This window comes from Oratosquilla oratoria, chromosome 44 (assembly GCF_046742065.1).
Source record: "Oratosquilla oratoria isolate Oo_2021 chromosome 44, ASM4674206v1, whole genome shotgun sequence".
NCBI classification, from domain to species: domain Eukaryota; kingdom Metazoa; phylum Arthropoda; class Malacostraca; order Stomatopoda; family Squillidae; genus Oratosquilla; species Oratosquilla oratoria.
The window spans coordinates 29,494,323-29,522,262 of record NC_134820.1 but is presented as its reverse complement, the minus strand read 5'-3'; the positions used below and the strand labels follow the sequence as shown (position 1 = coordinate 29,522,262).

General features: G+C 39.9%; 1 protein-coding gene across 1 annotated transcript; it reads right to left on the bottom strand.

Moving 5' to 3' along the window:
• Positions 1 to 1,382: 1,382 nt before the first annotated feature.
• RfC3 (replication factor C subunit RfC3) lies at positions 1,383 to 16,452 on the bottom strand. The gene is made up of 9 exons (XM_076180577.1): positions 16,307 to 16,452; positions 13,697 to 13,761; positions 12,048 to 12,175; positions 11,748 to 11,910; positions 10,431 to 10,590; positions 7,792 to 7,897; positions 3,405 to 3,510; positions 1,993 to 2,070; positions 1,383 to 1,864 (listed from the first exon to the last, which is right to left on the bottom strand). The coding sequence occupies exons 1-9, from the start codon at positions 16,345 to 16,347 to the stop codon at positions 1,701 to 1,703; spliced, it is 1,011 nt and encodes a 336-aa protein (XP_076036692.1). The 5' UTR covers positions 16,348 to 16,452; the 3' UTR covers positions 1,383 to 1,700.
• Between the last annotated feature and the right edge of the window lie 11,488 nt (positions 16,453 to 27,940).

Below are 27,940 nucleotides of genomic sequence, written 5' to 3'. Positions count from 1 at the left end.
ATGTCAATTCATTATTATTTACTATTTACCTGTTTATTTATCATCTAACTATAGCATTAATTTATGTATTTTATTTGATATTTACATTATTATAGTTTTTATTTATCAATTTATTATGATTTTTTTTTCGCATCCGACCTAGATATGGACCAAAAGGTCTCCTGTCGGCATGCTCCGCCTTTGTAATCCTTTGTAGTCAAATAAAAGTTATTACCTGTTATTTCAGTTTTGATATTCCATTGTATGTGTGTGAGAGAGAGAGAAAGAATGTTTACGTACAAGTATACACTAATCATTATCATCATCTTTGACCCCTGCTTCCAGGAGCTCCCACAATGAGATGACCATGGCAGAAGAGCTTCCATCTCTATCCAAACACACTCTCCTTGCCTGCTCAAGATCTCTCAATGATCATTCACACCTCTTACTGACATACTCCCGCACCCTATCCCTCCATCATTTTACTGGAGGTCACCCTTTATCATTCTCCCCCACCTCTATCTCACATACATCCTCTTGGTCATTCTACTCTCTTCCATTCGCTCCATGTGACCAAACCACTTTAATGTCTATCTCTACCTCTTCAACCAAGGTCATATACATAGACCTTGTCTTCAACCACTACATTTCTTCCCCTCACCTTTGAGACCCATTGGAAAAAGCTCATGCACACTTTCATTACTCATTCTATCCATTCTACTTACACCACAAGCACTTCTCACTTAACTCATTTCTCAACCACTCCACCTATTGATTCTTTTTCTACCCTAGCATTGGGAGACCTAATGCTAGTTTCACCTTCATCTACATTAACCTTGAAGAAACCTTCCACTCCAGCACACATTTACCTATTTCTTCATTTATTAGTACAGCCACCCTCTCTTCACTCCTGACACCCTCCTAAACTCAAACTCGTCCCTCCCTTTCAATTTAGTTTTACTCAGTGCCAACACATCCATCTTTTATTTTTCACATACTATCTCTTCTCATTTACTCTCCTTTGGTGCTACAGGATGCCTAGTCCTATCCCCATCCCATTTTTGTTGCCTTTTCCAACTCAAGTGGGAACTTGGTGGCAGTATTCTTTTCACCCACCACAGGGTTATAAAAAAAAAAAAAAAAAAAAAAAAAAAAAAAAAAACAGCATAACAGAGGGAGCTGCAGTATAATAAAGTATCATCCTTTCTCTATGAATAGATATTTCCTCTACCACAGCCAAAATGTGTGACTGGTCTGTAGGGGCACCCTATATGGACCCTAAAGTATCGGCTGCATGCTACTGAGCAGCTTTTAACCCCACAATATCATGCAGCTTGTTAAAGGTAACATGAAAATTAAGTTATTGACTATCTTATCAAGGACAAAGAAACTTCTTTAGCTTTAAATTGGTCAAGAAACTTTTATTTCCCTAAATTCGATAATAGAAAAATAGTGGTTGTTTACTCCATGTTCTAGGGTATTGCCCTGTAAAGATTCTATTTCAGGTAATGCTAGATGATCTTATTTATTTGGAGGCTAGACTTGGGGAAGAAGAAGAGGGAGAATAAAGTTGCCAAGCATTACTCATGACAAAATTTGCAGGACATTTCTGGGGCATAACCACCAAGAAATGAATCAAGTATAATGATGAGTTATTATGAATGAAAAGTGTGAGTGCACCAACAAGTACAGCTATGAACATAAATTCTTGAGATGTGTATTCACGCCTGAGCTTTCTCTGCATCAGCAACCATTGTCCTTGCACGAAAGAAGGTGGCAATCAAAGAAGACAATTGCAGTTTTTCTGAAGATCCTATAGAAAGCCTTTTCTCTATCGCTGCGAGCTGTTCTACAATGTACACTCTCACCATTACAGGAAAATCAACTGAAAAGAAAAAACAAATAAGAATTTGACTACAATTCTCATCAAAACTGCTACAAACTAAAGTTTATTCATGTTAAACAATATTTTTTTCATTTGCATCCATTAATTGGGGAAAAAATCTGCCTTACTTCTGTGAACATAAAGGTGAACTTCTGTAAGAATATCTTGCAAAGCAAGTCCTTTAACAGTTTTAAGTTCATTGATGTCTGTGACATTGTTAAGGTGCTAACTGTACTGTTGCTTTAAATACAAAAATTATATCACACCAACTGAGGGGGGGAAGGAAAAAGGATAGAAAGGATAGGAAGGAGAGGGAGAGGAAGGAAAGGGAGAAGAGGAAGTAACAAGAGGGGGAGTAATGGATGAGAGAGCGAGGGGGAGGGAAAAAAGAGAATCTGAGGGAGGGAGGAGCCTGCAGGTGAAGAGGAAGAAAGGACTGACAAGTTAGTAGGAGGGCAAGGAAGGAGATACTTATCTAATGAAAATCGGTATTCATGGTTTTGGGTATTGACAGATACCTTTAGTACCAAACCCCCATTCACAATGGGGGTCTAGTGTATACCATGGGCCTTTTTCCCCTTATAAGGAAGGTAGTCAGCCAAGGCATGCACCCACCCAACACCCATCTGTTTCACTCTCATCTAGTTCCTCATGGGTGATGGGTCCTGTCTCCTGCCCACTACCTAGGTACATACCTAGGCAATACAACAAGACACAGTATATCAACAGCAGGGCCATTTCATTTCCATGGTGAACCTCCCTCCCTATCTCCTAATGCAAAAAACAGAGAACGAGTAAATCAGCAGTGAATATATTTTATAATGCGAGTATTGTGATGGGGACGGAGAGGGGGGTCGCCGATCTAATGAAGCGGCCTTGCTGTGACTTGCGACACTGACTCTGACCCAGGGCAATGGACAAGGTGCAGGGATGACCCATCATCCAGGAGGTACTAAGATGGGAGGGAGGGTGGAGGGGAGTGGAGTATATTTAGGGATGGAATGGGTGGGAATGATTTTATGCCTTTTTCTTTTTGGCTACTTCCCTTGTAAGGGGGAAAAAGCCTTGGTATATGTATATGTATTGTGATGCATCACTGAATTATTATGTGTCAGGCATCTGATGTTGCAAATAAGAATTTGACTCGTATTGAAGAGGTTAATTTCATAATGCCCCAGATTTAGGTTATGCACTTCATTGTCCTCAATGCAATTTATTTTCTTTATAATTACACTTTGAGTTAAAATATTGTTGTTCTGGTTTTATTTTATTCTTCCCATTGCCTGCCATGTCTTTGGGAGGGGGGGGAGGTGTACGATGTGTTGGGCTGGCATCATTTCTAAGCAGTCAGCTGAAAGCAACTAACAGAAGCACACAGACTCTCTGCATTTAATTAATACCTCCAAGTCTCTAATGAGAGAGAACCAGGGCAATGAATTATTACCTATGAATCAGCCAAACAGTTTTGGATACAAACCCATTAATTATCAAAAGGAAAATATACATATTTTTAAAACATTCCATAATCTATAAAGGATACTCCTATATGCAGTCTCAATTTGTTCATTTAGCATCCAGTTGACAATATTCATGATGTCAGACTTCAGCGGGTGGCCTACACACAGATATACATTGTCTTCATCCACCTGTAAGTGTAAGCACAGGAATGAATACAGTGAACAGGACTTATGCCAACATGTAAAGCAATACTCCCACTCTGGTCTAAAACAATATCTGAACAAATAAAGGCTCCATCCTCATATGGTGTTTAACTCGTCAATCTTGTCGGCAACTGCCACTTTCATGAAAAATATCTGAACAACTTTATATCAATCTGAATATCCAGTCAAAAATTGTTTTCAGTATATCTTTACTCTTAATATACCCTATGGTAGAAAGAAAGAAAGAAGAAGAAACTTCATGCGAGTCATTAAAAACAAAGTGGGACTGAGTGATGGGATTAGGGATCCTGCTCTCTATGTTCATACTACAAGAAGCCTTTCAAAGGACTCCACTAATAACTTTGTATGGAGCACAAGCACCACCAATAACCCCTACCAATCTCCTACACCATTAACCCCTTCCATACGGTGCCGCACACGTAGGCGTCATGGACTTAGATCTCGGTGGCAGCAGCCAATGCCAGCCGTATGACGTGTCGTAATAATACTCGCATCATAAAATATAGTCACCGCTTATATCGATCGTTCTCTCTTCACCCGTGAATTTTGATAACCATAGAAAATGCGATTACAAAAGAATTAGAAAGAATGTCATTATGGAGGGGCGACTACAATAAATATAATCAAGACGCCGATATGTCAGCCTCGCGAATACACTCGCTCCCCATTACGCCTACGTGTGTGGCACCGTATGGAAGGGGTTAAAATATCTACAACCCATAGAGTTTGACAAGTATCCACATAATGTCTATCCATACGACAAGAGAATGGCAAACCTACTATCCACACTAGCATTTGTTTACAAAGTCTTTCCCATGACACAACCCAACGGAGTATCCATGCTACTTCCATTAATATGCCTGTCTCAGATGCCTTAACAAAAGACCAAGGAAGCAAACTTCAGGACAACCATTATATAATTTGTCTAACTTGGCCCAAATTGGAAAATTAAGTATAATATCAATGCAGGTATTATATGCTAGGGGAGAGAGATGACCTATGAAGAGCTATGATAGGAGGGGCAATGAACATGTTTAGATGGGCATAAGTTTTGACTTGGTTACCCATCTTTAATATACATCTATAATTTAATATACATCTATAATTGGGAAAGGAGATGTGGGTCTTTGTAAGTGCATATGGGCCGGGCAGTGAGAAGAGCGTGGAAGAAAGGGAGGCCTTTTGGATAGATTTAAATGAGTGCATAGAGGGTTTAGGAAGAAATGTCAATGTAATAGTACTGGGAGACCTTAATGCTAGAGTGGGAAATGGTCCAATCGATGGAGTGGTTGGGAAGTGTGGAGTTCCAGGAAAGAATCGTAGTGGAGAGTTGATGGTGGAAATGTGTCTAGAAAGAGAGTTGATGATAGCAAATACAGTGTTTCGGAAGAAAGTCAAGCATAAGTACACATGGGAGAGGGTGGTGGAGGGAAGGGTGGTAGATAGAGCGCTAATGGATTATGTAGTGGTAAATAGGATTATGATAGGAAGAGTTAAGGATGTACATGTGCTAAGGGGAGAAGGTGGGGGAATATCAGATCATTTTTTGGTGGAAGGTAAGTTGAGAGTGGAGGATAGATGGAGAAGGAGGAAAGGGACAAAAGGTAGGGAGGTTCTTAGAGTGAACTCCTTGAATGAAAAGGAAAAGGAGAAGGAGTACGAAAAGAAGCTGAAGGAGGAGTGGGAGGGAGTAAAGGATAGAGCAGAGATGGGTGTGGAGGAGGAATGGGGATGGTTCAAGGAGGGAGTCTTAAAGTGTGCAAGGATGGTGTGTGGAACAAGAAGGACAGGGGGAAATAGAAGAAAGGGTAGTGAATGGTGGGATGAGGAAACAAAGAAGGTTGTAGAAGAGAAGAAGCGAGCATTCACAGATTGGTTACAAAAGAGGACAGGGGAGTCATATGAGAGGTACAAAGAAAAGAAAAGAGAAGTAAAGCAAAAGGTAAAGGAGGCAAAGAGGAGAGCAGATGTGAAATGGGGTAGGAGTATGACAGAAAATTTTGAAAGTAATAAAAAGATGTTTTGGAAAGAAATTAAGAGAGGAAGAGGAGGCGAATCAAGTAGGGAAGAAAAGGTAAAAGGTACAGATGGAGAGTTGATAATGGAAGAGATGGCAGTGAGGGGAAGATGGGCAGAATATTTTAGGGAGTTGCTAAATGTGAAGGAGGATAGGGAAGGAAAGATAGCTGCAGTGGGAAATACGAAGAAAATGAGAGTGATGAGTGAGGAGAACGGAGGAGAAATAAGGAAGGATGAGGTGAAGGCAGTTGTAAAGATGATGAAAGCAGGTAAGGCACCTGGTCTGGATGGATGTCATGCAGAATGTCTGAAAAAGGGAGGTTCAGTGATGGTGGACTGGTTGGTGAGATTATTTAATGTTTGCTGGAGAGAGGGTAAAGTACCGGAGGACTGGAGTAGTGCCTGTATAGTTCCTCTTTACAAGGGAAAAGGGGACAAGTGTGAATGTAGTAATTTCAGAGGGATTAGCCTGTTGAGTGTAGTAGGGAAGGCTTATGGGAGAATCTTAATTGAGAGGATTAGGAGAGGAACAGAAGGAGTAATTGGTGAGGAACAGTGTGGATTTAGGACGGGTAGAGGTTGTGTAGATCAGATCTTTGTGGTAAGACAGATATGTGAGAAAGCTATAGGAAAGGGGAAGGATGTTTTTTGGGCTTTTATGGATCTGGAAAAGGCTTATGATAGGGTAGACAGAAAGGCACTGTGGGAGGTTATGCAGATTTATGGGATAGGAGGAAAGCTTCTAGGAGCTGTCAAGAGTTTTTATGTGAGTAGTAGAGCATGTGTTAGGATTGGAAATGGAGAGAGTGAGTGGTTTGAAGTAAAGGTGGGACTTCGTCAAGGATGCGTTATGTCGCCCTGGCTGTTCAACTTATACATGGATGGGGTGGTGCGAGAGGTGAATGCTAGGGTAGTGAGTCAGGGATTGGAGATGGTTAAAGAAAATGGAGAAAAGTGGGAGGTGAGCCAGCTGTTGTTTGCGGACGACACTGCGCTTGTGGCAGGGTCAGAGGAGGGATTGAGGAAGCTGGTGGCAGAGTTTGGGAGAGTATGTGATAGAAGAAAGCTAAAGATAAATGTGGGTAAAAGTAAGGTGATGAGATGTACAAGGGGTGAAAGTGGCAGTAGACTGGAAGTGAACATTAAGGGAGAGCGACTGGAGGAAGTGGATAGTTTTAGATACTTGGGTGCAAGTGTAGCAGGAAAAGGTGGAGTGAAGGTGGAGGTAGAATGTAGATTGAGAGAAGCGAGTAAATGCCTTGGTGGTTTAAAGAGTGTAATGAGAAATAGACATTTAGGAATGGATGCGAAGAGGAGACTGTATGAAGGAGTGATTGTGCCAACAGCACTGTATGGGGCAGAAACGTGGAACATAAGAGAAGAAGAGAGAAGGAGTTTGAATGTGTTTGAGATGAGGTGTCTGAGAAGTATGGTGGGGGTTACTAGGCTAGATAGAGTGAGAAATGAGGAGGTGAGGAGGAGAACAGGGGTGAAAAAGGATTTGGGAGAGAGGGTTGATGAAAGAATATTAGGATGGTTTGGACACATGGAAAGAATGAGTGAAGAAAGACTAGTAAAAGAGGTATGGAAGGCAGATGTGGAGGGAGTGAACATGAGGGGACGTCCTAGGATGAGGTGGATGGATGGGGTGAAGGGGGCTTTGGGGAAGAGGGGAATGTCTGTTGAGGAAGGAAGGGAGAGGACGGAAGACAGAGGTGAGTGGAGAATGGTTGTATATGGATGATGTTGTGACTGCATGAGGAGGAATGGGCGGGGGGGTGGGGGGTGGGGTAGTATGTGTGAGTAAATTTTGACGCAGCCCGAAGGGATTTCTCCCCGTCCTCTCCTTATATGCAAAGGGGGACGGAGAGGGGGGGTCGCCGATTAAATGAAGCGGCCTTGCTGTGGATGTACTGTGTCTTGCGACACTGCTTCTGACCCAGGGCGGTGGGCAGGGTTCAGGGATGACCCGTCATCCAGGAGGTGCTCAGATGAGAGGAAGGGTGGGAGGGGTGTGGAGTGTATTTAGGGATGAAATGGGTGGGAGTGTTTTTATGCCTTTCCTTTTGTGGCTACCTCCCTTGGAAGGGGGAAAAAGCCTTGGTATATGTATGTATGTATGTATAATTTCTATCTATTCATTAAAAGGCTTTTTCCCCATTATAAGGGAGGTAACCAGCCAAGATCTCCCACCCTCCACCCATCCCATCTATAACTTTACCATACCTTTTCAAAGGCCATATGTGTTGATTGAAGAATGTTGAGGACTTTACGCATATCCCCTCCAGACAAGGCCAGCAATGCTTTTTTACCATCCTCGGTAGCTTTAACACTGAAAATTAAGAAACATCAATACACACAGGTTGTAACAGAGACACCATAGTTATGGGAGGGCTGTTGCTCCCCCTAATTTCTTCTTTGGCTATTTATGCCACATTAAGACCTTGATGGCAGCAGCTATCCAGCCACATTAGGTTCTCAATACATTTAGCAATGTATTGGGCACACACAGACACACACACACATATGCCATATACATAAATATAAATACATATACCATAGGCTTTTTCCCCCTTACAAGGGAGGTAGGGGGAAAAAAAGCCTATGGTATATGTATGTATATCTATATTTTAATTTATGTATATGGCATGTGTGTGTGTCCAATACATTGCTAAATGTATTGGGAACCTAATCTGGCTGCAATCAAGGTCTTAATGTGGGATAAATAGCTAAAGAAGAAATAAGGGGGAGCAATATAATATAATAATTAAATAAATAATATAATATAATAATTGGAAATCAAGGATATAGACAACAAAGTTGGAGCCCAACACGAGTTTGAGGGTAGGTATGATAAATTGGAGAGGAGACAGGAATCATAGAGCACTGCTCTTTTCCTGTACACCACACCATGAGGAGCTAAGATAAAAGGGAAACAAGGATGGTGGATGGGAGTGGAATGGGTAGGAGTGGGTGCATGCCTATGACTTTTGTTACCTCCCTTATAAGGGAGAAGATCCCCGTAGTAAATGGATATTTAGAATGTTGTTGGTGTTGTATTGGTGCGAGATTGTTTCTACATCACCAGCTGAAAGCACTAGGAGTGGAGCTGATGGCCAGGGTTGTTTGCTGCTGTTTGCAAACAACACAACATACACTCTATAAAGGATTTGTGGGAAAACCCAGTTTCGGCTGTGGCATTCCTTGGGGAGACGGGACTGCTAGGACAGACAGTCTAGGGAATGACAACAACAACAACAACTAGGAGTGGAGCAGGCATTTGTTCCCAGCTCTCCATGTGTGGAAAGGTCAAATACTGTTGAAGTTGTTAGATCTTGGGCCCAGTCTGTGGGCCAAGTGTCTGCCACTTAGGGCTGCATCTCCTGATGGAGATGATCCATACATACACATACCAAGGCTTTTATCCCCTTTCAAGGGAGGTAGCCAAAAGGAAAAAGACATAAAATCATTCCCACCTATTCCATCCCTAAATACACTCCACTCCCCTCCACCCTCCCTCTTATCTTAGCACCTCCTGGATGACGGGTCATCCCTGCATCTTGTCCACTGCCCTGGGTTAGAGGCAGTGTTGCAAGTCACAGGCAGCGTGGTAATACTACAGCTAAAATGGAGGTGATAGGTTATAAAAATGGGCAGTTCGACTCTTCCTCTTTTCGGACCACCACAAACAGATACCCATCACTGTTCCTGATATTCAATCAATTGCCCTTAGTCTCTCTTGCAGATGACCAACAGACTTCAGGTAAGTGTCATCCGAGAGGGACCATCAGTCACTTGGGGAAGATGTATTGTTGGCTATGGATTGTTAGTGTGGGGCATTGCAGTACAAGGAATATTATGTTTCCTGTGTGGTGGTCGCATCTGGGGCAGTTTGAATCTGTGGCCAAGCATATGCTGTGCTGATAATGTTTTAACCCCTTGAGTACCGGATGTGTGTTTTGTGACACCTGCGTGTCACGGCTGAGTGCACCCGCCAGGAATTGAGCGTGCTCCCCATGACATGCACATGTCACAGTTATAAGCTGTGTGTATTGAGGGCTCTCAAGGCCTCGGTTTCTGGGTTATTACTAACCACGTGGAGGCAAGTGTCTGTGTTTACAAACATAAGGCTCCAGCCATTCGTGGGACGGTTTGAAATGTTTGTTTACGTAAGGTTGACGGGTCGGTAATGAAGGGGTTAATGCAGTGTGTATACGCTGGGATATAAAACTTCATCAAAAAATTATGATATGGTTTAACATCACAAACTCCCCCACCTATTGGAAGGCTAGGACGGTGCCCCTCACAGTGGGCTTTGTAGCATGGAATTGAATGAACCATGCCCTTGGTTCAACTTCGCCAGTGGCAGGGTTTGAACTGCCATCCCCTTGACCTTCACTGCAAGTAACGACAACCTAACGCACTCAGTCAGTGAGCTTCCTCAAAAAGTTATAAAATTACTTAAAATAATTCACTTACAATATTAGATCAATATAAAAAGTGTGTGTAGCCAAGGTCAACTTCAATATAAAGAAAGGCTTGCTCTCCAGTGTTTGTTGCTGACCTCCCCACCCACCCAAGTAAGCTCTAATTTGTGAACTTTTCCACTAGATTGAGTCGCCTTTATATCTTTTGTGATTACATAATAAAGACAAGTTTTCCAACATGGAGCAATTCAAGCCAGCCACAAATGATTGAACAAGTCCATCAACCACTATCTAGCAGAACCAATTCTTTTTAGTGAACTTTGTTCATGAGAGGGATTTTCCCCCCTGGAACTTCTTTGAACAATTGTGAAGTTTGTTCTGTCACGCTTGTACTGTACTAATGCATACAACCTTTACATCAAGATAACAAAAACTTACTTTTCTTGTTCAATAACATGTTGAAGTCGCGGAAAAATCTGCTCCTGAGTCAAAGGTCCAAATCGAAAACGTGTGCAACGAGACTGTATAGCTGGGATGATTTTGCTCAAATAATTGCAGATCAAGCAAAACCTAACATTTTCCGTAAACTTCTCAATTACTGAAAACAAAAAGCAAAGTTATATACAAGATATTCATCACAAAAATAGCACTACCATTATAAAACAATATTAGCTATTTGTATCAACCATTTTCTAAGGGCCTCTTCCACCTTATAAGGGATGTGGCCAGCCAAGGCACAAACCTACATACATACATATACCAAAGGGTTTTTCCCCCTTTACACGGGGTGGGGGTGGGGGGGGGTGGTGTAGCCAAAAAGAAAAAGGCATAGAAATCACTCCCACTCATTTCATTTCCAATATATTCCACTCCCCTCCACCCTCCTCCCTCCCTCCTATCTTGGCACCTCCTGGATGATGGGTCATCCTACAAACCTACTCCCACAAAATCCACTCCCATTGTTTCCCTCTCATCTTAGCTCCCCATGGATGAAGAGCCATCCCTGTTTCCTGCCACATTGCCCAAGTCAGAAGCAATGCAGCAGGATACAGCATATCTACAGCAAGGCCACTTCATTTATACAGTCACCCTCCCTACTTGTCCCCTCATGTGGAAAATAGAAACGGCAAGGTGACATCCCTTCAGACTCGTCAAAATATCATCCATACACAACCATTCTCACACATATCCCTGGCCTTCTCCATTCCCTATTCAAGACATTCTCTTCTTGCTCAAAGCCCCTTTCACCTCATCCATCCATCTCACATCTCACTGTCGGTTATCCCCTCAAGTTCATTCCATTCACATCTGCTTTCCACACTCTTTTTACTTTCTTCACTCATTCTTTCCATATGCCCAAACTATCCAAATAATCAGTCATAAGCCCTATCTGCCAGCATATTTTCTACCCTTATTCTCCTAGTTCAGTGTCCAATCCCCCCCCCTTCTCCTCCTCCTCTTCCTTCCCCCCCTTTTCTCTCCCCGTTCCCTCCTTTTCCCTTATTTAATCTCAAGCATTTGTATCTCAACTTGTACTTGAAAAAGCTGTAATAAGCGAAACGTCGTACAAATAAAGGCTCCGTCCTCATATGGTGTTTACCTCGTCAATCTTGTCAACAAACTGCCACTTTTAAGCAAGATAGAAATGGCACAATGGATTGATAAAAATCTTACAGGGAAAATATTTTTTTTTCCACATCTACTATAGTGCTGAGTGACTAAATATTCATCCTAAAAATAACAGTAGCTACTTACTTCTCCTTAAGGCATTCTGGGCATCATTTGTCATAGCATCTGCTTCATCTAATATTACTAATTTAAATCCAGCTTTGAAAATAGTCCTTGTGCTGGCAAAGTTTAGAATCTGCTGCCGCACAACACCAATTCCTCTATCATCAGATGCATTAAGTTCTAAAACCTGAAACATACACAAATGACATTAATTCATTACAAAACAATTCTGACAATACACTGTATTCACATAACAAACACAACTAATGTAAATTCATTTAAGTAAATGTTACCCTTCATCAAAACAAGAGAAATGAAACATACCATGGTATTGAATTGCTTTGGTGTATAAAGTTTCCTCGCACAAGCAAGAATTGTAGAGGTCTTCCCTGTCCCTGGAGGTCCGTAAAATAGCAAGTGTGGCAAATGATCCTCATCTATAAATCGATGAACTTGGAGGGGGGAAAAAAATAAAATAAATAAATAAATAAAAATAAAATAATAATAATAAATAAATAAAATAAATAAAACTTTCTTTGAATTTCTTGCAACATTAATTATCCTTTTAATACATGCTGGAGCATATCTAGTGCACTTAAAACTTCAAATCTCGATCTATCTTTTAGAATGAATTTCCCACATCATCTTATTCTGGTTAACACCAGTTAATTTTTACAGCTTTACAAAACCTCTACATTCTAACGAGTTAACATGTACAGCATTTAGTGGCCTCATACACAATTAGAAAATTTTCATACACGTCTTAGAATTTTTTTTGCTATGTATCAGAAAATATATAGGAAATATATAGAATATCAGAAAATATATTTGAAATGGAATGGGTGGGAGTGGTTTCTATGTCTTTTTCTTTTAGGCTACCCCCTGTGTAGGGGGAAAAGCCTTTGGTATATGTATGTATGCATCAGAAAAATAGTGAAAGAGGGCAAGGAAGAAGAAAAGAGGTAGAAAATGGCAAGGAAAATGAAGAATAAATGTATGAGAAAGAGGAAGAAGCAAAAGGTGAAGAGTAAGAGAAAGATAAAGAAGATAAAAGAAACAGAGGAGGGAGATAAGGAAGGAAGGAAGGAGGAAGAGACAGAAGAAGGAGGGGAGGAGGTAATGGAAGAAGAGAGGGAAGAGAAGGGAGACGAAAAGAAGGTCATATAGTATATAAATATTTCTGTCGGTGTCCATATATATATATGGATGATGGAGAACATAGACACAGGGGAAGGCTCGGAACCCTAAACACTCTAACGTTCCGTTCGCATAGAACTTCTTCAGAGAGTGTATGTAGAACTGCAATTGAAGTTTATGTACTAAATCTAATTATCTTTTCGGACACTTAGGAAAGGTCGTTTTTCTGGCGTGCTTTAGAATTAAAATACTAGTTTCTTTAGCTAAATTGATAAACCCTCCTCGCCAGAAAAACGACCTTTCCCAAGTGTCCGAAAAGATAATTAGATTTAGTACATAAACTTCAATTGCAGTTCTACATACACTCTCTGAAGAAGTTCTACGCGAACGAAACGTTAGAGTGTTTAGGGTTCCGAGCCTTCCCTTGTGTCTATGTTCTCCATCATCCAAATAATTTGTCTAAAATAGTTATCAATATATATATATATATATTTTGTAGTTATACATGAGTTACTTCTGGATTCTGTGAACTGGTTTGATCATGTTTTCTGTGCTTATTATTACTGAGAATAAAAGAGTATGAGTAATACAGCAGTGACTTTATATTTTATAATGTGAGTATTGTGATGAACCGTACATATGGCAGCCAATGCTGCAAATGAGAATTTGACTTATACTGAAGTGGTTAAGAGCGGATTACAATTGAAAAAGAAAATGCTTAAAGTATTGAAAAAGTGGTGTATGAAATGATAAGACTTAAAAGTAGCACTAAAGTTTATCTGTAAAAAGAGCCTTTTTCTGTGTGTGTGAGAAAACCGACTTATAACTATCCTTACTTGTTGATATTATATCTTCATGTGAAATCAAATCATCCAGCTCCTTTGGTCTGTACTTTTCAACCCTGAAAAGAATAAATAAATTAATAAATAAATGAATAAATAACTAATAAAATAAACATAATAATAATAATAAATAAATAGCTAAATTCCATACATGCTCATGTATAGTGTGAGATTTTTATTTTGGACTTCATTCACTATGCATACCACTTATAATTTACAAAAACCTTATATAAATGAGGACCTGATTGTGTTATTTTCCTTTCTCCAATTTGCTTGCACCTTTGTTCACATATGGTTACACTGCTGAAATATTACTTTCCCAATGGTACCCCCTTTTTATCTGACACATAACTAACAGGCAGTAATAGATAACAATAAGTTATTAAAAAAAAAAAAAAATAGAATACTGGTAAAGAATTATAAATACGGCATATACATACATAAGATAAAGAAGGCAAAGAGGAGAGCAGATGTGAAATAGGGTAAGAGTATGACAGAAAATTTTGAAAGTAATAAAAAGATGTTTTGGAAAGAAATTAAGAGAGGAAGAGGAGGCAAATCAAGTAGAAAAGAAAAGGTTAAAGGTGCAGATGGAGAGATGATAATGGAAGAGAAGGCAGTATGAGAATATATATATATATATATATATATATATATATATATATATATATATATATATATATATATATATATACATATATATATATATATATATATATATATATATATATATATATATATATATATTCCAAGGGCTTTTTCCCTCCCCCTTACAACAGAGGTAGCCTAAGAAAAAAATGCATAATCCCACTCCCACCCATGGGGCCAGCACAGGTGAAGCTTTCTGCCTGGATTGTCTTGCTAGGTAGGTCAAACACCACCAGAGGCGCCACCGTCGATGACGAGCACAATAGCGCGTCATTTTATGCGCACGCCATTCAAACGGCCAAATTTATATACCGCGGGAAAGTTAATTAATAAAAATGTTGTGTGAGTGTATTTACTACGATCGTAGTAAATTTCAAACATTCACATCATCAGTTACATGTCGGTCAATAAAAACATAAGATAAACATGGCGGCCTGCATTCAGCAGTAAATCGAAAATTGGCATATGTTTCAACGTAAAAGATGAGCTAACATATTTACGATTGTGGCAACTGACCATAATAAAGAAAAACTACTAGTATCGCGGATTATTCTAATACCAAAATAAAGGCAGCATGTTACGGTAGAGCTGAGAAATCGGAGGTATTAATTAGTTTTTTTTTTATCGGGTCGGATTATCGGATAACAACATCAACATCAACCCGCCATCTTATCAAACTTCACTCTATTAAGTTTCTTACTATTATGTTATTAGCGTAATAGACTTATAGTTGAATTATTTGAACTATTTTCTTTAAAATGTGTGATTTTCATGTAATTTGATCAAAGAGAAGTTACGTTTTTATCCTCCGTAATATTACGGACCACAGCTACGATTCGTCCTGCCCGCTATCTATGATCACTGGTGGTATGGATCAAACTACACTATTAAGTTTGTTACTATTGTGTTATTAGTGTAATAGCTTGCATATAGTTGAATTATTCAAACTATTTTCTTTAAAATGTGTGATGTTCATGTAATTTGAAGGTATTCGTAGCTGTGGTGGGTAATTTTGCAGAGGATAAAAACGTAATTCTATGATCAAGTTACATGGAAATCACACATCTTAAAGAAAATATGTCAAATAATGCAACCATATGCTAATTTTTTATATAAAATTGTGCCTGTCAGCAAAAACCGTCATTGTTTACGTTCGATCGGCGATTCGTCAGACCGCACGTTTCGGCCCGATTTCCGGGGACAAAATAGGCCCGATTTAATTCCATTCAAAATGCAATATCTCGAGAACAAGGACAGCTAGATGGATAATTCAAATTGCATTATACTCATAGCGACTTTTTGCATCCCATGAGAACTACTTCAGCTCAAATATCAGGAATTCCATTTTCATGTTGACCTAGCTAGTCTTGCTTATGGACCTCTTCTTTGCAGGTCCTACCAAACTTGGGGTCAGGTGTTTCACTTTAATGCCACCTTCTTCATTTTGATGGTTTTGGTGTTGTGCCCTACACATAACATTACAGGGCATACAATTTTGACAGATGGGACCAAAACTTCAAGGAATGTTATGTTCAAACGCTGCGCCATTGATTCTAACAGGCATCAGCTAACCAGTATGCATGGAAACATGCTGCTCACTACATACTGGCAATAAAAAAAGGCTTATCAAACAAACTTCAACTTGGTACAGCTTGCATTTCAGAGCCTACACTCGACTACAAGCGTATCATCCATGGGAACATTATATTGCCTAAGACTTGGAGTCATGGACGTGGTAAATGAGGAATTTAATGACTGCAGGGAAAATGTAAAACAGAAGTTAAAAGAGAACAGCATTCCTATTTAAATGGGAATTACCCTCCAATTAAAGTTACTATGTAACTGGTGCATGACTGGTTTGTTGGTGTCAGCAAGTCTCAAAGGTACCGATTGTATAAAACTTATGCAGTCCATAGGTCATGCACGGAAATGGTAAATACCAAGTAATACACTAACCATGGTAAATTTTTATCCTTGTCAGACTCTTCAACGCCCATTTTGGATAACAAATATTACAAACTTCAAACGAACTCTGCTTGGAGTATGTTCGCGGGTAAACACAAGAAATCCGGAGTTTGTAATTGTAGCACTAAAATTTCGCTAGTTTCTTTTTCTATCAAATATTTTATGGATTGTCTGAAATTTTAGTCACTGACCTGCTCGCTAGCAAAACGATAATATTCCCTTACCAGAGTAAAATTATTTGGTAATAAAGAGAATATATATAATTGTGTCTTCCTGGAACAGGATGAATCCCCCTTCCCTACCCACCGAAGAATAATAGTACATAAATTAGTTTTGCGCTATCCTTTCATTATGAATATAATTGAACTTGTTCAGATTAATTCTTTACGTGCCAAAAGGTATTTTTATTCTAGCTGGCTTGGTGGTAGGCAGTAGGCTTGGTGTTAGACAAGTATGGACAAAGGCAGACCCGGAAATGCCAGATAGTAAAGAATAGGAAAACTAATTATTTATCTAATCAGTTTTATACAAATATGTTGTCCCGGTTCGCCGCTCCGAGTCGTTACTCCAACTCTTGTGGGCGGGGAGTTGGGGGTGTGTGTGCGTGGAAGGTCACAGCATTAACCATAGATCGGTCGTACGAGCTCTGAGCTCTCTTCCGAGAGGGAAATACCTGTCGATCACGAGTCCAGCACGTGATCCAAAGTTGAAAGACCCTAGGAAACTAGTACAAGGCGATGTACTTCCCTGGTAGTCCGTCTATTAATACCTGGACATCTGGATCAACTCAGTTCTTCACTCCGAAGGTTAAGTACCTCTGTGAAGCCACGAAGACGTGACTTAATCTCCTCAGAGCCGTGGCGAGACCCAGGCTGGGTGACGGGCATAAGATCCTCCAGATACACAGTGCATATTCAAGCAGTACGTTCCGTAGTGGATTATGCCGCTGTAGCTCTCTTGTGTTCAGAGTGGTATGGCCGATGGCATAGAGTGATTTCTATGCCTTTTTCTTTTTGGCTACCCCCCGTGTAAGGGGGAAAAAGCCTTTGGTATATGTATGTATGTATGTATGTATGTAGTTCTCTTGTAACATTACGTGAACCTTACTTGGACTATGGTGACGAGGGAGTAAATGAAGCTCAAGTGGGTTTGTTGGCTTTATTCTGGTTAGTGCGAGTGTCGACCTAGGCTGGGTCGGGCGGTCAGGCTCCGAGGAAACCCGACCGCAAAGTTGACCGCGTGGGCCTTGGGACGCGCACTGCTGAGTTACAAGTACTGTAGAGAACTGCCTTTGGAGACGAAAACTCTCTCCTTATATACACAGCCGACGTACTGGAAAGTAGCGAAGGACACATCCTCGCCGAAACATGGCTCGGTAGAGCCAAGGTTGTGCTTTCATGAGGATACAAATGCCTGTAGTACAGGCGTAATATGGACTTAATCTACACAAGAATAATATAAAGCCGAAGGCCAGCTGTTTCTACACAACATATAAATTCCTTGTCCACCCCATTTCTGCAGCGACGATACTATAAGCCAAAATGTCGCGTAGACTCACATGTGGGGGGGCTAGAGACACCACACTCACCTCTCTCAGATTGTGGGACAAGCTCGAGGTTCTCTAAAACCAGGCTCTTCGCACCATCACTCCGGCCCTTCCATAGACCCGTTTAGAGAGTCTTAGACAGGAGACAGGAGCTACAAGGGATTACAAAGGCGGAACATGCCGACAGGAGACCTTTTGGTTCATAACTAGGTCGGATGCGAAAAAATAATTAATAAATAAATAGATAAATAAAAATATAATAATGGGTAGAGAGGCTCTCTTCCTGTCTTCTGACCAGTCCTAGGGAGAGCTAAGTCATGGCCTTACTTCGGAGGGTTCATGTACTTTAGGACTTCGGGAACTGGTTCGGCATAAAGCTCTAAACAGACCTCATCCAGGCTATACCTCCACTTCCCTGTAGCAACCTCCCTGCCCCAGCTTCCGAATCTTCCACATCACGAGGAGGAAGGCTGACAGCGACTCGACACGATTACGGGTCATGATCTTTGAGGCCATAAGGTCCATCACTCTCCAACCCCAACACCCCCTCCCTCCCATCAGTGAACTCCTGTGGACCCCATCAGAGCCCTTACATGGCTAAGTCCGCCCCAGGGCAAAGTTCACGGTGACGCCCCCCCGTCCCCCCATCTCCACCATCCCTTACAGCCAGGTTTAGCTCTTGGCTTGCGAAATAATTAAACGGATTTTAAAAATTGTATTTAAGTCCCTACTGCAGAAAGGATAAGGGGAAAATATTTCATTTTCTGTTCATTCTAACGCAAAATTCGTATATTACGGTAAAATATTCAGGGTTCCTTTGACCCTTTTTTTTATTATAATTACTTTTGTCAGCCTTGTGGGCGGCATGTCCAGACTTGAATTGCCACCAACCCCCCTAAATGTGCCGTCCCAGGGCATATGCCCTCCTGTCCCCCCTCCCCCCATGTGAGGGTCCTGGACTCCATCACAGGAAGATGTGGCGCGGCTTTTGTAACTACCGAAGGGTGACCGCGATTTGGAGAGTGAGTGACGGCAGCTCCACTCTACAGAGGGAATTTACTGTCATCTTCAAAGCCCTCTCTGCTGGGCAGGGGACAGTCGTGATCCACACAGACTCGAAGAATACTATTGACTTCTTTCGGTCACCGTCAAGACGGATCTGTAAGGTTTCACTGGACCCCCACTCATGTTGCGGGTCAAGGGGGATACTATTCCGGATCCTGCTGCTGCCAAGACAGCGACAAGATTCAGCAGAATCACACTACCCCTAGCGCTCACGATCACACAGCTCAAGGGAGTCTTTTAAGCCCTCGCGTGAATATGATATGATTTTTCAAATTGTAATGTTTTGGTTTTATTGACATTGTAATATCAAAAACAATGTCGCATGTTATATGTGTAGTGACACTGATGTACATGCACAAATTACAACTAAGAGGCGCATGTCCCTCAATTCTCAAGACCAGTGCCATTGACGGGGTGTACGTTTCTTATTCAACTCCTCAAGTGACTGGACTCGCTTGTCTTTTCTGATATCAATCCATAGCCGATCTTTCATCGCCCCTGGCAGAGGACGCTCTACAAGTGACTGGAGTCGTTTGTTTCCAGCAGGATGAGTCTATCTACTCCCAAGAATACAAAAACCCAACGTATGATCCTTCCCTCTCTCATGCCGCACAGATGTTTGCTAATTCATAACTTGATGTAATAACATTATATGATTATAATTATGAATCTTGTATATAAAGTAGTAGTAATAAAATGTTGTTTGTTGATAGTTCAAGGTTTTCCTCCTCCCTCTGATTTTAAATAGACTATCAAGGCACATCGTGTCACTCTTTTGGTGCTGGATTAGGATTTATTATCATATACTGGAAATAGGTGTGTAGTACCGAAATGGGTAACATGGGACCATCGCCCTCACGAAGGCTAGATTGATAGCCAGGGTCGGCTATAACAGCCTTATTGCTTCTTCGGTCTCAGCATGGTTGCACTACCTCGTTACTAGATAAGAACCATCCACCTGCCTCCTGATGGGCGGAATGCATCTTCCACAGGATCCTCCTTGGCTATCGTCATGGGTGGTAAGTGTTTAATGCAGGGAGAGACAATCACGAATATTGCAAACATTGAGGAGCTGGGGTGTAACAGTTACTCCACCTCTACCTGCTAGACTCTAAGCACTCTAGCAGCTAGCCTCTTGAGTATGGTTCAAAATCTCGCGGGCAGCATTAGCTGCCAGACGTACGATGTGTCGTAATAATACTCGCATCATAAAATATAGTCACCGCTTATATCAATCGTTCTCTCTTTCACCCGTGAATTTTGATAACCATAGAAAATGTGATGAAGACAGTTTAGAGAGTATGTCATTACGCAGGGGCAACTACAATAAATATAATCAAGACGCCGATATGGCAGCCTCGCGTATCCACTTGCTCCTCTGCCGCCTACGTATGCGGCAAGGTCTAAATATACAGGTCAGACCGTTGGAATTCTTCTGCGCAGCTTCTGACGTCATTTGGCTGAGTCCATTTTCTCTTTGTGATACACTGAAGAAAACTGTGAAACGCCAAGGAAGACAGGAACTATAATATTTTATATATTATACATATATATATTATATATCATATATATTATATATTCATATATATAGACAGGAACTATAATATTTTATATATATTTATATATATATTTTATATAATATTTGTCAGAATATAACTAATTGCGTGGAGCAGTGCGAGCGAAGGCAACGTTACTTTTCAACGACGGACCAGCTTCAACTGACCCCACTTTGAACAGCCAGGTAACGTTCACGGGCCCGCTGCGCCAACTCCCTCGAAATTCGGTCGGAAGTGGTTAGACCTCATATTCTTAGATCTTGGAAGGGACTAGAGTGCTTAGCAGACTTTCGAAAGGTACAGGCGATCAGGCGGCCCGCGGCTGCATTCGCCCTCCGCTTCTTCTCAATGCTTGGCGTTTATCAACTATATACTTACCTTTTCTTATATTTCTTTTAAGTAGTCAGTATTCAATGGCGACAGAAGATGTCACAATTTTTGAATATTATTGTGACACCCGGCTCACTGTCTCCCCTTTCCATTTTCTTTCGTCCGATTTCTCTCCGCTTCGGCCCTTCATTCCCTATACTCTGGGGAATTACCAGAGTCCTTAAGACTTCTAGTAGCTACATCCTGTCCTTTCTCCTTCTCCTTATCCTCATCAACTGTTGTGCCATTTTGGCAATCAATTAAAGTGCCTTAACGAAGTGAGAGACTTCTAATTATTTAGATTCAAGTGTTCTCACACGACTTAGGCCAACGGATTTTCATTGGCCAAAGTAACAAAGCGGCCTTGTCCAGCTCCAGCTTCGTGCTGCCACAGATTTGTTTTAACCTAGGCAATTAGAATAATTAGGATCGTAGCTAATCCGCTCGTGAATAGTGTCTACCTCAAGGAACAATTGCAACTGTGTCATCTTCCACATGAACATTATTCGTAGTACCCTTCACAACTAGGGACGGAGACGTAGAACTATTGGCAACGTCGGAAGCCGGCTAGCGGGCATTTTGACCTCATATGCCGCGGGACAGAGGTCAGTCTTCACATCGGGTTCAACAAGGGAGGTCGGACCGCTCATTCTCGGAAGTCCAATCGTGTCCTTTCCTCCCTCATGTGACTGTTGGGGATTTTCATCCTTAAGTGACGATTGCGTACCAAGGGACATCAAATAAATTATTTGGGTACAGACCCCTCCCGCCGGAACTCCACAAAGTGCAGTGTACGATTGACCAAGACTACGTCGGTGAAGAGTGTAGCTTGCAAAGCCCATCTCAGCGCCCGCCCAGGCCGTCACGCCGGTCGGAGCTCAGCAGGAGACCGCGCCAATTGAAGACGTCTCCACACGCAAGACACACATTAAGTACAGATACTTTAGTATAAGTTCATTAGCTAGGAAACGCGCGCAGGGAATAGTTAGGATGTATGTGAAATCCAGTTAATTAATTACTCACTTTGTTAATGATAAGTAATATAATACTAGTGTCTAATTGTAGAATTATTTAATTCATTAAAACTCACAATAGGAGTTCTGGGTTTCATTAGCCTAGGACGGTTCACTTAATGAGTTGTCCCATCATACCCCCCCCCCCTCTTTGATCTTCTCTCACGCTTGCCTTGGAGGGAAGGCGAGTGGTCCCGAGATGTGATACAAATCTCCTGGACTTCGGTTCCCCAACTGCAGCTATCTTCCCCCTCCCTTCATCACTCACTTAAGGTACGTGTTACCCACACCACCTCAACCACCACCTTCTTCCACTGTCCAGGAATTTGTGTTAGAAGACATCATTGAGATTATATTTGATTATTGTCATGAAATAAGAACAAAATTATGCCTTAAATCTATTCCATTCAATAACCACTCTTTTAGTCAACCAATTCTTGCCTATTTCCTTCTAAAAGCTAAATTTGTTAAATTTAAATCCATTACTGTGAATCCTGCCCTGTTGTCTTAATTTGATGGCCTTGTTTACATAATCCTTGTTAAAGCATTTGACCCACTTGAACACCTCTATTAGATCACTCCGCATTCTATATCTTTCCAGAGTGTAAATTATGGTGCTTAATCCTGTCCTCATAAGGTAAATTTCTGAGCCCATTTAGCCTATTTTAGCCATTCGTTTCTGTATTGATTCTGGTGAAAGTTGATGAATGGAATAAACTTCCTGCAGAGGCAGTGCAATGTAGTCCAGTTTGAAGCTTTAAGAATCATTTAGATAAACACCTAAGATGCTGTAATGATTATAGTTTATCCTATATTATTTGTTTTCGTTTTGTTACCATTTGCCTGTCTGATTTTCATTTATTATTTATATGTCAATTTATCATTATTTACTATTTACCTATTAGTTTATTATTTAACAATACCTATGCATTTATTTATGTATTTTATTTGTTATTTACATTATTATAGTTTTTATTTATTCATTTAAATTATGATTTTTTTTTTTTTTGCATCTGACCTAGATATGGACCAAAAGGTCTCCTGTCGGCGTGCTCCGCCTTTGTAATATACTGTTGCAAAATGATACCTATATGTCCTGTTTACCCTTGAATTTTTTTTATTTATTCAGTCTGTACTTGTGCGCCTGTAGTGACGTGATGCATCCTACGACCCGTCACACACTGATCAAAGAAATCTTCGGAGCTAGCCTTTCCAAGTTCCTGTAGTTGGCAAGCGTAGTTTGCAAGGGTGTCCCTGCCAGCCAACGGTCAGCCAATCAGGAACTTGGAAAGCTCCTCACGTTCCCGCCAGCCTCCCTTAAAAGGTCGGCATTTCGCCGAGATGGGCAGAACAGTACCGACCAGACCGACCAGCGCACAAACTACATCTCGTCCAGTCTTCTAGCTGTCCCATCGAGCCTCGTCGTCATCATCTGCTACCGCCTCGCTGACGTTAGGCTCCACGTCCAGCTACAACCATAAGCTCCACTAAGCTGTGGCCTTAGTCCGAGCTTCACCTATATTTCTCATGTGACACTTCTAGTGTCGCACCTTGTGGCTAAATTACCAAAAGAAAGAGATTAGATATTTTGTGTTGATTTTCATTTGTCCTGCCGTTGTTCCGAACTAAAACTACTACACGCCCATGGTGAAATGTATATGGGGGTAAGCTTCAGAGGATATCTATTATGTAATCTGACCCTCTATCAGAAAAGGTGAACTTATGGCCACATCTGCACAAGCAATGTCTCCCAAAGATGACCAGGAATATTGCCAAACAATAGCTTTTACAACAAATTATTCATTGCCAATAGGATAATGGTGCTTCCTGTACTGTATATATGTATCTATATATCATACTGGATGCTCACACTCAGTTATATACTGTACATAAATTTAGTCACTAGGAATGTATTCATAGAATTATAACTGTGTTGGCAACCAAGAAGCATTCTCGTTGTTGCTTCCTAAGGTGGCAAGTGATAGACTAGGCTTAACTATACTACTGTCAAGACTTTCCAATAAATAGAAGAACCCAAGAGATGATTTATCTGAATACCTCCAAACTAATGTAGTCCAACAGTCTACAATATATTCTATATGATGGAGACCAAATCTGTACTGCATATAGTCAAGGATGAGTCTATTGCCAGATAGTATTTGATAACTACCCCTGCACTTTTATTTGCAACTGTTCTAAGTAAACCTAATGCTCTGTTAGCTCTATTCCTGGCACTAATAAAATGTTTCCTGGATTTGAGGTCAGGATTCACTGTAGCACTCTCACATTCGGTCTTCTCTAATTTTTTTTTATCTAAGCTATATATGTTCTCTGAATTGTGTAAACCTATGTTTAATACACTGCGCTTTGAGATATTAAAATTCGTTTGCTATTTCATTCTTTGTGCAGTATCCCAGCATTTTGTGCTGACCTAATTTAACATTCTATTTTGATGTCATCCACAAACTTATATCACTAATAATCCCATTGTCCAAGTTGTTTATATACATAATGAACAATAAGAGACCCAAAATTGAACCCTGGGGAACTCCACTAGTAACACTCACCCATTTGGATTTTACACCATTTATTGTGACCCTCTGTTTTCTGTCACTAACCCATGCTCTAATCCATTTATACATATTTTCTCCTATGCCATTGGTTTTGATTATAAATAGTAGTTTTTGGTGGGGCACCTTGTTGAACACTTTGCTAAGGCCAAGGTAAATAACATCATAACTATCATTGTTATCTGATGCCTTGTAAATATTAGTATAAAAAATAGAAAATTAATTGCATATTACCTACTCATGGTGAACCCATGCCGAGTCACGAATGAAATTATGTTTCTCGATATGATCTCTGATTCTGTTAGCTATCATTGATTCTAGCATCTTACCTATAATTGACATCAAACTGGGAGGTGACTGTGCATAGACAATTTATCATCCTTTTTTAAAAGTAACAACATTTGCCTGCCACCAAGAAATAGACATGAATCTGGTGTCCAGAATGCATGGGGGCATTTATTTTTTTTGAGGAGAGAAGCCACTTGAGTTATAATAACATAATTTGATTTCATTATGCGGTGACGTTGGATGGCCTGCACACTTGCCCGATCTCAGCCCCTGTGATTATTTTTTCTGGGGTTACTTGAAAGCAGTGGTTTACAAACATTGACTGGGTACCATTAAAGAATTAAATTATGCTATTTGTCAAAAGGTTGCAGAAATACTGCCTGGAATGACTTCGGGTGATGAAAAACTTCAGAAATAATCTACATTAGTGTATAGTGAACTGAGGCCACCATTTAGAATAGAGGATCTTGGGATGATTTACAGGGGTACTTAGATGACTAGTGATAGATTATTTAAACATTTAAATGTGTAGAGATCAGAGAACATTGTACATTGTTTTTTATGTTAGTTTAACTGATGAATAAAGTCATTACAATTTGAACCATTTGATAACCATTGTGTATTCAATTAGTCTTACTATATTACCAGTCTATATTTTGTGTCAGGTTTATGGTCTGATGACTTTTGGGGTACATAACGGGAAAAAGGTTGAGAACCCTTGAGTTGGTGGATGCAATTTCTACAACCAATTAATAAAAACTGTAACCCTTTGTTTAAACAAGTGATATAAATCATTAGTTTGTCCACATTTGGAATATGCTGTTTCCGTATGGTCACCGAATCTCATTAAAGACATTGACAGACTGGAAAAAATACAACGGCGAGCCACAAAACTGATTCCAAATATAAAAAATAAATCATACGAAAATCGACTAAAACACATGAATCTGTTTTCCCTAAAAAAGCGTAGACTCAGAGGTGACTTGATACAGGTCTTTAAGATTTTAAAGGGAATTGACAATATCAAAAGTGACAAAATTTTCACATTGAATGAGAATCAGACAAGAAACAATGGTCTCAAACTGTCCGGAAATAGATTCAATTTGGAAGTAGGTAGAAACAACTTTGCCAACCGTGTAGTTAATGAATGGAATAAACTTCCTGCAGAGGTAGTGCAATGTAATTCAGTTCGAAGCTTTAAGAATCATTTAGATAAATACCTAAGTAAGATAATGTAATGATTATAATTTATCTTATATTATTTGTTTAGTTATCATTTGTCTGTCTGATTTTCAGATGGAGTGTATTTAGGGATGAAATGGGTGGGAGTGTTTTTATGCCTTTCCCTTTTTGGCTACCTCCCTTGGAAGGGGGAAAATGCCTTGGTATATGTATGTATTAGTTATATGTCAATTTATTATTATTTACTATTTACCTGTTTATTATTTAACTATACCTATGCATTTATTTATGTATTTTATTTGTTATTTACATTATTATAGTTTTTATTCATTATTTTATTATTAATATGATTTTTTTTTGCATCCGACCTAGATATGGATCAAAAGGTCTCCTGTCGGCATGCTCCGCCTTTGTAATATATTTTAACCTTCAAAATGTGGGAGGTCTCTCTCTGCTGCACCTTGTACAATAGTATATCCCTTGATCTTCACAGTAAACACCCTTGTGCACAATGTCTCAATATCACAATCTTCTGTCAATGGTGGCAATTACAGTATAGCTAAATGATTAGCACCTATAGAGGTGCAATACTATTTATAGCTTAAGGATGCAACATAAAAACAAAATTTCTTGGTGATGTTTGAACTTGTTTTTATTTCATGATACAAAAGTAAATAATGATCTTGTCAAAAAAGATGTATACAGTTTTTATCATGTTTACAAAGCTTTCTATATCCATTGTAATTGTCATGAAGTATAAATTTCTAGTTTTACACATTTCATGATCAAAAGTACTGATACATGTTGCTGATATTTGTACCATGATGCTACCCATCTGAGTCTACAAATTATTAAAAAAAAATCAGAAATACTTTAAACTAAAAATATGAACACAAACAAAAATCCACATGTTCCAATTACATTTGAATACTATAATCTACTCAAGATATTAGATATAATACAAGCTCATAACTTAATCCCAAATGAATATTTTACATCATTCACAGCACTAATTCTGCAGTATTTCTATTAAACTTCATTTGCACAACTTTACAGGATGTTGCAAATATATAAAATATAAAAATTAAATACACCTTTCATTGGTTGAGCCACAATTCTTTACAAATTATACATAATATAAACTTAAGCTACCTATTCTAAAACAGGATCAAGGCTATATTGGCCTACAACAAGTGAAACACCACAAACATTTTATCATTAAAGAAATGAGGCAGTAGTCTTTGATATGGGATAAAATCTCAGGAACAAAACTGTGACTAGTATCACCAGATTACTGATGAGTTTTCTGGTCAGACAGTACCCTACTTAAAACTTGTTTTAGTACTCTCAACTATACCATGCCTAACAATATCAGAAATATACAAGTCTATTTGTCCTCATTCATTTTAAATGATTTACAAACTTATGTTTTCATCATACACAGATTCTTTACCTTATTTCAAAATCAGTGTTTTATGAAATTACATCTATTTTTTCATGATACCGATTGTCTATTTATCAAATTCTAAAAGGATCCAGTTTTCAATTTAATGTCACAAACTCCCCTTCTCATAGTGCCTCTTTCTGGAGGTCTTCTGGTAGCAGGCAAATTAAAGTAAGTATGCCCTTACTACAGACTTCCCTGCTGCCAGGTAGGACTCTACTTTTACTTCTGACTGTCTCAGGTAACCAATGACAAATACCTACAAGTGGTGGTCCTACAAGGTGGACATGGCGAGTCATCTCCACCAATGTTAATTTTTAAAACTCAACCTCCATCCATTGAGGTGACACTTGGTCTCTGCATCATGTCCACGCTCTCATTCATCAACATCAGCTGTATAACTCCATTTCCTTTTCCTTTACATACAAGGTGAGTGACAATCTGCAACTGCTCACCTTATACTGCTACAAACCATTGATACAGAAACTGCCCCACATATACAGGATACAATGCAGATATTGATCTAAGGTTTCTTCCTAAAGAGACCATTTCAGCTGTTGTTGGACTGCAAGTTTCCAGTCAGTGAAATTTG